The 10425-nt window shown below is 35.3% G+C and overlaps 2 protein-coding genes across 6 annotated transcripts; both read left to right on the plus strand.

Annotated features, from left to right (window-relative positions):
• The first annotated feature begins 298 nt into the window (after positions 1 to 298).
• On the plus strand, positions 299 to 5432 carry LOC18050941 (probable plastidic glucose transporter 1). 5 transcript variants are annotated; one of them, XM_006447571.2, is made up of 13 exons: positions 299 to 556; positions 698 to 821; positions 1157 to 1357; positions 1759 to 1858; positions 2625 to 2737; positions 2854 to 2947; positions 3037 to 3193; positions 3497 to 3511; positions 3599 to 3643; positions 3741 to 3814; positions 4041 to 4129; positions 4541 to 4655; positions 4896 to 5432. In XM_006447571.2, exons 1-13 carry the CDS (start codon positions 370 to 372, stop codon positions 5091 to 5093), a joined length of 1512 nt encoding a protein of 503 aa, XP_006447634.1. In that variant the 5' UTR covers positions 299 to 369; the 3' UTR covers positions 5094 to 5432. The 5 variants fall into 5 exon arrangements, with proteins under 5 accessions (XP_006447634.1, XP_006447635.1, XP_024047758.1 ...); XM_006447572.2 differs by having other exon boundaries at positions 3497 to 3643; XM_024191990.1 differs by lacking the exon at positions 3497 to 3511.
• Positions 5433 to 6337: 905 nt separating this feature from the next.
• LOC18050942 (uncharacterized membrane protein YMR253C) lies at positions 6338 to 10179 on the plus strand. The gene is made up of 10 exons (XM_006447574.2): positions 6338 to 6902; positions 7270 to 7411; positions 7502 to 7676; positions 7976 to 8091; positions 8189 to 8248; positions 8592 to 8751; positions 8916 to 8982; positions 9270 to 9341; positions 9503 to 9568; positions 9924 to 10179. The coding sequence occupies exons 1-10, from the start codon at positions 6702 to 6704 to the stop codon at positions 10065 to 10067; spliced, it is 1203 nt and encodes a 400-aa protein (XP_006447637.1). The 5' UTR covers positions 6338 to 6701; the 3' UTR covers positions 10068 to 10179.
• Positions 10180 to 10425: the final 246 nt, after the last annotated feature.

Consider the following 10425-nt stretch of genomic DNA (forward strand, 5'->3'; position numbering starts at 1 on the left):
GCCCTTGCCAAAATTTCCCAACCTCTTCTTTTATTTTGTTAAAATCTTTTCGGAGAAAATCCGAAAATATTCGGCAAGGTCAAAGTCAAGTCACCATCCATTCATCAGTAACAAACTAGTTTGGCTCGCACTAATCCATTTCCTGGCGTCCAAATTGCATCCAGATCATCTCTTCATTGCCACGTTTTTTCCCGCCATTTTCCCCAATCTTAAAATTACCTTTTTTGGCAGTGGGAGTGTGGGACCCAGGCTTATCAGCGTGCCGATCACGTGGCTTTAAGGAAAATCGACGCGACACTGCTTGATTGTGATCAGAACTAATCTCTCTCTCGCTGCGATCGAGAAAATAAAAAAAATCTCCGTGATCAGATGCGTGTGGCTACCGTACTTCATCATCCTGTTCGTCCGGTTCCGTCGTACCGGTCGACTCTCTTCACACCTTCCCCTCCCAAAATGAAAACGCTGCGTTTTAGCTTTTCGCATCGGTCGACTAAGTTCAAAGTTTTGGCAGCAAAGAAGCAACTTCCCGAGTTACGGAGTTGGAAGCAAAAGCAAGGTTCTTCGCCCCACTTTCTTTCTATAATTCGCCTCTTTATGAAATTATATTAAGTGAAAAAAATATCTGAGTTATATATTTTAATATTGATTTTTTTTTTTTTTGGTTTTTCATGCCTGTATAAAATGAATTACATAACAGATGGTGAAAATTTGTTATCACGTGATCAGAAGGCTGAAGCAGGCTTTGATTTGGGATGGTTACCTGCTTTTCCTCACGTATTAATTGCTTCAATGTCCAATTTTCTCTTTGGTTATCACATAGGGTGAGTCTTTATTTTGTTAAAATTCGAACAAACGGGTCTTTGTATACAGAATTGTTACAATACAAAATTACTAAAAGTTAATCAATGCATTGGTTAATATACTATTGGGGAAATGCTGCTTTAGTTTTGGAGTGAATGTCCAATTTTCTCTTTGGTTATCACATAGGGTGTCTTTATTTTGTTAAAATTAGAGCAAACGTGTCTCTTTATACAGAATTGTTACAACACAAAATTGCTAAAAGTTAATCAATGCATAGTTAATATACTGTTGGGGAAAATCTGCTTTAGTTTTGGAGTGAATTTTCTTTGGGTTACAATCAATGTATGCTGTGCAGGGTAATGAATGGTCCTATTGTTTCAATTGCCAAAGAGCTTGGTTTTGAAGGAAATCCTATTCTTGAGGGGCTTGTGGTGAGCATTTTTATAGCGGGTGCATTTGTTGGAAGCATAAGCTCAGGTTCTCTTGCAGATAAGCTCGGTTGTCGCCGCACTTTCCAGATTGACACCATACCATTGATTCTTGGTGCAATCATAAGGTATTCACGGTTATTCTTTCCTTATGCTTGACCTCCCATCAATTGTTTTTGTACTTAATTTACTCGTAGCGAGGTATTTAGGACTGTTCTGAGTATCAATTGAGAGCATCTTGGGAAACTTGTTGGCTTCACTGTTATGCTGTGAAGTTTGGCACTTGTTGATCTCCTTGTGCATTTAAGATTAAGGTGTTTCTCAGAAACTAATTTTAGTGCTCTCAAAAGTTCCTGTTTTCTGGGGCATATGGTTAAACATGGTTCTGCTTCAAGGTTAGATTTGAGGGAGTTTTTGAGTTCTTCAATCTGCCCTTGTTGATGCAGAATTATTGTCTCTATTACTTGCGGCCTATTTGACATGAAATGCAAAAAGATTTTGATTTTTGACTGCTTCCATTTTATATCAGTGCACAAGCCCACTCCTTGGATGAAATGCTTTGGGGAAGATTTCTTGTTGGCCTTGGTATTGGTGTAAACACTGTTCTGGTTCCAATTTATATTTCTGAGGTATGACTTGATAGCAAATTTGCTGACTTTACAATTTTTTCACTCATACACCTTATTCCATTCTGGTTAAATTGTTTTCACAAAATGGGAATGAGCAAAATTTTAAGTTATTCTTCTCTTTTCTTATTGGAAAGTGTTCTTGTTGTTTGTAAAAACTTATCTCCGGTTATAATAGGCAATAATATGAATAGGTAAGATGCAGACAACCCAATCCGTGCTTGACCTGTTTCATTATCATATTAAACTATATATGTAATCCAATATTCCCTCAAGGCTGAATGAGGTAGATCCTATCTGGCACACCAATTCCATGATTCAAACTATATATGTTGCTTGTCATCCAAAAGTTTCTGACTGCATTAAACAGACAAACTAGAAATGTACTTTCATCATGACACAATAGAAAATTACTATGGAGATTTTGATGGCAACATTACCGAGCTGCTGGGAATACATGCTTGATATTTGTATAAAGTTGCTACCACTGGCTTTAGTACGAACTATATCAGTAAATATGGACTCTGCTGTGAGTTCATTAAGAGTAACTCAGACTTTTGTTAGTTTATTCTTTATAAAGGGACTGAATGAACTTGCAAACATGAGATTCTGCTCTGCTTTAATTTTAATGTTTGGAGTTGATGTTTGAGGTATATCATACTTGCTGCACCATTGATGGGTGATGATAGACTATAAAAGCTTCCTATTAACCTTCTAGATGCTCTAGGTGTCATTCTTCTTACTCATCCATTTCCAGGTGTTGTTTTAGGTTGCTCCAACAAAATACAGGGGGTCACTTGGAACCTTGTGTCAGGTTGGTACATGCCTTGGGATTATTACTTCTCTGTTTCTGGGAATACCCGCAGAAGATGATCCACATTGGTGAGGTCCTTTCTATCTGTTTCTTGCCATTTCTACATTATTGTTGATGAGGGCATACATTTTGATTTTTTCTTTAAAGATGAATCTGATGAAAAGAGTGGCTAACTATTTTTTAGGTGGAGGACAATGCTGTATATCGCAAGTCTTCCTGGTTTTATTCTTGCACTCGGTATGCAGTTCACTGTGGAAAGTCCCCGCTGGCTATGTAAAGTATGATTCTTGTTTCACATTTTGATAGAAAATCAACTAGTTTTGTTTTTAGGCACATTTCCGATAGGTTGTCTTACGGTGTTCCATAGGGAGGGATGTTGAATGATGCCAAAGCTGTTATTGCCAACCTTTGGGGAGAATCTGAAATCAACAAAGCAATTGAAGAATTTCAGTTAGTCATCAAGAAGGATGGTAGTGATTTGGACAGCCAATGGTCGGAACTCCTTGAGGAACCACACTCTAGAGGTTGTATCAAGGTGGTCTATTGAGTTTGCATTTGTTGTATTTTTAATTTTTTATGTTACATTGTAGTTTATGAAATAGCTTGGATGATATGTTCTGCAAAATTTAGATTTTATTGAGAACACACATAAAATGTATATTTAGAAGTCGTAAGTTTTATGACAGTTTGTCTTTTTTGGGGACATTAGCAATTCCCAGTGTCTGCCTTGTGCTGGGCTTAGTATTTCATCTTAATGGTTTATTTCAAAGTGTAGTTTATGCTAACAAATTCTTGATTCTTGACTGGTTTCCTTTGTATGGCTGCAGTTGCATTAATTGGAGGTGCACTTTTTCTACTTCAACAGTTTGCAGGCATAAATGGGGTACTTTATTTTTCGTCATTGACTTTTCAAGATGTTGGAATTACAGATGGTGCTCTGGCAAGCTTGTTGGTTGGAGTTACAAACTTTGCAGGTTTGAGATCTGAGAAATATTGTGGGTATGTATGAAAGTTGAACTGTGCTTTTTGTTTGAGCAACATCTTATTCTTGTCAACTTGTGGACATTTCAGGTGCACTCTGTGCATCGTACTTAATGGATAAGGAAGGAAGGCAGAAGCTTCTAATTGGAAGTTACTTGGGAATGGTGAGTCAGTAAAATACTGGGGCTAAATTTTGTCATTTGATGGGGAAATAGCATTAAAAAATGAAAACTGAGAGTATTAGAACATGCCACAACATAGCCATTATCCGCTCAAGTAAACAAGGCTTGGACATATGAGAGTTTCTTTCCTTTGCTGAACAAGAGGTTTCTACCTTTCTGGGATTTTAGTTTTGCAGTACTTTGACTTATATCTTCTGTTTATTTGCAGGCAATTTCAATGTTACTCGTAGTGGGTGCTATCAGTTTACCATTAGATGAAGATTTCAGCCACAACTTATCAATTCTTGGAACTCTCTTGTAAGCTTCTTTATCCTTGCAGATTATGAACAATCCCAAAAAGAAAAATTGCAATAATAATAAACAATTAAATATCCAGCTTCCGAATGATTATCTTATTGTCCTTTAAGTCTTTATCTTACTTCTTAAAGAGTTTGGACTTGAAAAGCAAAATGATGGATTGAGATAGATAATTAGCTATATCTGCCCCCAGCTGCTCATGAAAATCAATCTAGTTGATCACTTCCTCAGCTTTTCGTGGCTGTTGAACATTGAAGAACAGCTTTTTCATTGAACTATCAAATAGCTTCAGAAATATGACAAAATGGAAACGCTATAAAAGATCACTGGTCAATGGCACCCAAATCATTTTTGCTTTTAATTCATTTGGACAACCTCATGGATGCTCATCTTGGCCATTCTTTCTTTCAGTTACATTTTCATGTTTGCAATTGGAGCTGGCCCAGTAACTGGTCTTGTTATACCAGAGATCAGCAGCAACAGGACTCGTGGGAAGATCATGGGCTTTAGTTTCTCTGTTCACTGGGTATGTTATGTTCATTTTTTATATGTTATGTTCATTTTTTAAGTATATTGGTTATTGCACCTATCTTGTACGTGCTGTGATACTGAATGTTATGATCTCCATTTCTCAGTCTCTACCTTTTGCTGGAAAATTTAGTAGGATCAGAAAAGAAAAGGTGTTTTGCTTGCAGCTGGAAGGATATGTTCTCTTTAATCATTATTTCTGTTGATTTAAATCTGTTTCCCCCTTGCTTTGATCTAGGTTTGTAATTTCTTGGTGGGTCTATTCTTCCTTGACTTAGTGGAGACATTTGGAGTTGCTCCAGTTTATGCTGGTTTTGGTGGTGTCTCCCTATTGTCAGCATTGTTTGCTTATTACTTCATAGTAGAAACCAAGGGACGCTCCCTTGAAGAAATAGAAATGTCTCTAAACGCCAATTCTACGCCTGGGAACAAGTGACTGTTTTTGGTTCCAAATCTAGAACTCAAGAAGATGAATTTGAACAGATCTATTCTTGAAGATCACTCGTTTGCTCATTGAACATTCTCGGTTGGAAATCCCTGATGCTGCATTGCTGTTGCAATCTTCGGACTAACCGGTTTCTGGAGTGTCAATGTGCCAGAGCTGCATGTAGATGACATTACCATTTCACACGCTTCGTTGTTTTGCAACCTTGTTGATACTAGGGGCCACTTTGGTAATATTGTAGTTTTTAAAATAATTGATATTAGTTATGTTATAAAAAATAATCAGGTGTAAAATGAATCGGTTAAACGTTTAGTAAAATTTTTTTCATTAGTGTTATGAGTTTTAAAAGAAATTATATATTTTTGGTAAATCTTATTATTAAACTATTATAATAATGTAAATAATTAAATTGAATATATTGTTGAATAAAATTTATTAATATGTTTATAGATATTTATAAAAAAATATTTTTTTATTGTATGTATATAATAATTGATCACTAAAATAAATATTTTATATCATTAATTTTATTTTTTATCTCAATATAATTGGTAATGATTTTTTAAAAAAAATTACTAATTTTATTTATTAATTAATAAGGATAATTTTGGAGATATATTTATAAAATTATATTAAATATAAGATTAATTTTTTAAATTATATTTTGAAAAGTTATTTCTTTGTGTTTTTTAAAATCTACTATAGTATATAGTGATTTTATCAAAAGTAAATTTTAAAAAAATTATCAAATATTAAAATTAATTTTTTAACTTATTACCTTTAAGTCTTCTAAAAGTAGAAGAAATCTCAAACAAATTTTAAAGGTGCGTTTGAAATTGAAATACTGTAGATTTTAAGTTACAGTTGCTGTGGAAAAAAAAATTGTAATTATGAAACAAAAGTTAATAATACGTAATAATCATAAATTTTAAATAATAATTTTAATAAAATTATTAAAGACATAATATATTTTTCGTTATATAAGTGAAAAATCATAGAAATATAATTTTCAAGTCACAATTGTTAGTGTTTACCAAACAATACTTTACTACTGTAGGTTTTAAGGTATAGCTATTCAACTTTAATTTTAAACGCACTCTAAATCTAGTTACATATATTTTCTTGACATCTAGAAAAATCTATAACTCCATCGTAGGAGATCTGTAAAATTCTTTTGGAGTAGGTTTGTAAGCAAAATAAAGTTCGAATGATTTATAAGCAATTATTTTATTTACTTTGATTAATTGACTATTGGGCTGTTGCGGCGTCTGAGCTTATACTATTTGCACGAAGAATGCTTTGAACTGTGAGGCTCTCATGCGCACTATTTCTAGTTTAAAACGTTGCCGTAACTAGACAATCACTGCCGTCCATCAATTGTATAAACTTGCGTCTCAGGTCAGCGCAAGCGACGGAACCCTCCAACAGTGGGCTCCGGCTGCTGGTGGATGACACGTAGCACACCCACTTGACCGTTTACCTGTCACTTTCATCGAACTAGAAAAACATTTTATCTTCCCTCCTCGATGAAGTCTAAGGTAATGTGGTCTGTAAAGCACTGTATCTAAACTACATTCTACGGCATTTACTTTTCTTTGAATGTCCAAAACGATGTCGTCTACGTCAACGGAGTCGAGCGACGGAGATCAGGCAACGGTGGAGCTGATCGTGTGTAACTCATCTCCTTCAGCAGCTGATGGCGGCGGTACGGCTTCCGACGAAATTTCTCCTCTCTTAGCTCAATCTGAGAAGCCCAAGACCAACATTTTCTCAGTCTCTTATACCCGAAGGAAACCTCGGGTATCTATCGAACCCTAATTTAATTAGATAATCAAATTGTTCTTATTGTCTCTTTTTATATGGACGCTTTGATTTTTCGCTTCACCAATTTTTCTCAATTGCCGACTTGCTGTAATTCAGTAAAACCCAAAAAAAAAAATGTTATAAGAGAAATGTTGTGAAACAACAGCCAAATTGCTGGAGCTATAAGTGATTAATTAGTGGAGCACAATAATTACATTCCCATTTAACTAATTGGTTAATTATGTTGCTTAGTTAATTGAACAAGTAGTGGACAAATAAGGTTTTTGGTTTAGTGATTTATTCAGTACATAATTTGAGATGCGGAGATGACAAGTATTGTTGTGACTTTGTTATTGTTTTGCAGGAGCATGTAATAGAAACGGATACATCCTTAACTAATTGTATGCTGTGGGTGTGGAATGGTTCCAGATATTCAGGGTTAATGTGTATGGCTTTGTCATCGACAATCTACTTTTTCATGCAAGTGATTTCTGATGTCTTTATGGGTTAGTAGCATCTGTTGTTCTTTTTCAATGAAAATAATTCTCAAGGCCTATTGTGTGTGCTGTCTGATGTAATTTTTCTTGCAATGCCAGTTCAGTCTATTCCCTTGTTTGAGACTGTATTTATGAGATGCACGGTTACCTTGATATTGTCATATTTATGGTTGAGAAGAAGTGGACAACCTATATTTGGGCCGATGCATGCCAGGAATCTTCTGGTTTTAAGAGCCCTAGTGGGATTTCTGTCATTGTTCAGTTTTGTTTATAGGTAAGTTTCTCTTCATATTCATGCTTCCTGCTTATTGTTATGCATTACATGCTCATTAGGCTTTAAGTTAAAATATTCTGTGCTGATACCCTGCAATAGGGAGTTGTTTTTGATAAGCCAAGACAGAAGTACAGCATCTAGTTGTTGCCCTTTTATGCTTATATGTCTTCCAATAAATTTTAGTTGGCTGCTTTACTATGCTTGGAGAAAGTTTCAATTTCTTGTCAGCTTTATTGTTCGGAGATTAAATTGAGTTGTAAACTCAGTATAACAATTAGTTTGCTATTCTTCCTTTCCAGCATTCAAAGATTACCTTTATCTCAGGCTACTGTATTAAGCTTCACAGCTCCAATTATGGCTTCAATTGCAGCTAGAATTATTTTGCGTGAGAAGTTGAAAATTGCAGAAATTGGAGGTGTGGTAGCATTTTCTTTCTTCTTGAATGTTGCTATCAAAGTTGGATTGCCTGTCATTAGATAGTAATTGATTGCTTTAATCATAACCATTTCCAGGTCTTGCTCTCAGTTTCTTTGGTGTCCTCTTCATTTTTCGACGGATACTTACTACACAAGGTAGAGAAGTGAGTTTACAAAAACTTTTTTACTATGCCAAGAATGGTTTTCATGCATATGTGAATTCGCAAGTCTTCTCTGGTGAAACACGCTTCATTTGTGCATATGTTGCTATTGATACCAGTAAGATTGGGACATATTAGTGCACAGACTGATAGTAATTGCATTAGATTTTCTGAAGCTTTTGGATTGAAATAGGATCAATGCTTACATTGAATTGCAAAGCAATTAAAATGACAGCACCTTAAGCATGCATCAATAGAGCAGTGTGTGTATTAATTAATAAGGATAAGACCTTTTTTTCCCCCCTCTTTCCTTCCTTTGGTTCACATTTCATCTACAGCTGTGTCAGGAGGATTGGTTAAACCTGGGGAAGCAATCAGTTTAAATGTTAGGGGAAGCGACCATATGTTGGCTGTGTTGGTGGGTTTATTTTCATCAATAACTGGTGGAATCAGCTACTGCCTCATAAAAGCTGGGGCAAATGCTTCTGACCAACCTCTGTAAGTTGATTGACTTGCTTTCTTGATTGAAATTTTGGTGTTATTCAAAATGGGAGAATTTCCTTTATGCGATTCATGCTGCAGTGTCGTTTCCCTTAAATTTTGTTCAACCGCAATGCTGCAATATGTTTCCCTTAAATTTTGTTTAACTGCAATTTTTCCAGGGTCACGGTTTTTTCATTTGGCACTTTGGCAAGCCCTGCTGCAGGAATATGTTTATTTTTCTTTGAGGTAAATTGAACGGCATGGGAAAACATATTCTTTTAGCAAAAGTATTGATGCCATGTGAGGCCGAACCCAAGTCATAATGGAAGGTTAGAATAGATGGCTAGAAACCATGGTGATTCCTAGTATACCACCAATTGTTGATTCCTGACGAATACCAAACACTAGTGAAGAGTTAAAAATTCTTATTGGGTAAAAAATATTATAATTCAGCATATTTCTTTATACCTATTTCATCACATTGTATATGTGCTTCCGAAGTGTTCCTGAACATATTCACTTCTTTTATGCAGGAATTTGTGCTGCCAAGTTTTTATTCTTTTCTGCTGATGCTTGTACTCAGTGTTCTGGCATTCTTTGCAGAGGTGCTATTTTGAACTACTTAACCTCTGCTTGCTTTTCAATATGCAATAACTATGGCGATTAATGATCCATTGTTTCTTCTTCTTCTTTTGCATCCCCATTTTAAAAATTTTCTGATCTAGATTGATAAACAAATGGACTTACAGTTATGTATGCTTATCAGGTGCTTTTAGCACGTGGACTTCAGCTTGAGAAAACCAGCAAAGTTGCAAATGTCCAGTACATTGAGGTATGTTATTTTATCTTTCTCATTGGCAGAGGGAAATCGAGCACCAAACATTATTAATCATTATGCTGTTTATTATATAGTTTTGTTGCTTGGCACTGGGTCAGTTTTCATTGTCAGATGCCAAAGGTGTCAGTTCTTTAATTTGTAGCTAAAAATCAAGATTTTGAAAGCACAATGCTTGCAATTTTTATATCTATTTGTTTGTGACGGTCATTTCTGGTTTTGCTCTGCTTATCTCTCAAAAAAATTTCATAATATATTTTATCAACTGTCTTCACTAATTTGGTGTTTTCTGAATGGATGTAAAATATTACCTGCTGACAGTTATAACGTTGCAGCTATTTTTCTGTTTCAGGTTGCCTTAACACAGTTATGGGGAATGGGTTTGTCAAGGATAGCCCCATCTTTTGGCCGACTTGTGGGATGTGTACTCATATTAGTTTCTGTGTTTTATACCATGTACATAGGCCCAGAGAAAGAGATGAATGATGTAGCATAATCAACATTTGTTTAAAGGCATGCACCTATTCTCTGTTGTAATCAACTTGTAAGTTCTCAGAAAGATGGTTTCTTCAGCTCTTAACAAATTTGCATCTCATTGTTGAGTGGTAGCTGGATTTATTTAACATAAACGAGTCTTCTACTTTATTAAGTTGAAGTTTTCCTTGACAGGGTTCTTATTAGAATCTTACGACATAAACTTACAAAACTAAATCTGCATAACATGACTTACGACATAAACTTACAAAACTAATCTGCATAACATGACTTAAGAAAGCATGGAGAAGGAACCTTCAATTTGTGTGTCAGCTGCTATTGGGTGAGACTAGATCTTTCCATGTTCCATCGCTTAGATC

The sequence above is a fragment of the Citrus clementina genome, unplaced genomic scaffold, assembly GCF_000493195.1.
Source record: "Citrus clementina cultivar Clemenules unplaced genomic scaffold, Citrus_clementina_v1.0 scaffold_2, whole genome shotgun sequence".
In the NCBI taxonomy this organism is placed as follows: domain Eukaryota; kingdom Viridiplantae; phylum Streptophyta; class Magnoliopsida; order Sapindales; family Rutaceae; genus Citrus; species Citrus x clementina.

Bases quoted from the DNA above. Each gene is read 5' to 3' on its own strand.
- LOC18050941 (XM_006447572.2), top strand. From the start codon at position 370: ATGCGTGTGGCTACCGTACTTCATCATCCTGTTCGTCCGGTTCCGTCG. The intron at 2,738-2,853 runs GTGAGGTCCTTT...ACTATTTTTTAG, and splicing joins GCAGAAGATGATCCACATTG to GTGGAGGACAATGCTGTATA. The intron at 4,656-4,895 runs GTATGTTATGTT...GCTTTGATCTAG, and splicing joins TTAGTTTCTCTGTTCACTGG to GTTTGTAATTTCTTGGTGGG.
- LOC18050942 (XM_006447574.2), top strand. From the start codon at position 6,702: ATGTCCAAAACGATGTCGTCTACGTCAACGGAGTCGAGCGACGGAGAT. The intron at 7,677-7,975 runs GTAAGTTTCTCT...CTTCCTTTCCAG, and splicing joins TTGTTCAGTTTTGTTTATAG to CATTCAAAGATTACCTTTAT. The intron at 8,983-9,269 runs GTAAATTGAACG...TCTTTTATGCAG, and splicing joins TATGTTTATTTTTCTTTGAG to GAATTTGTGCTGCCAAGTTT.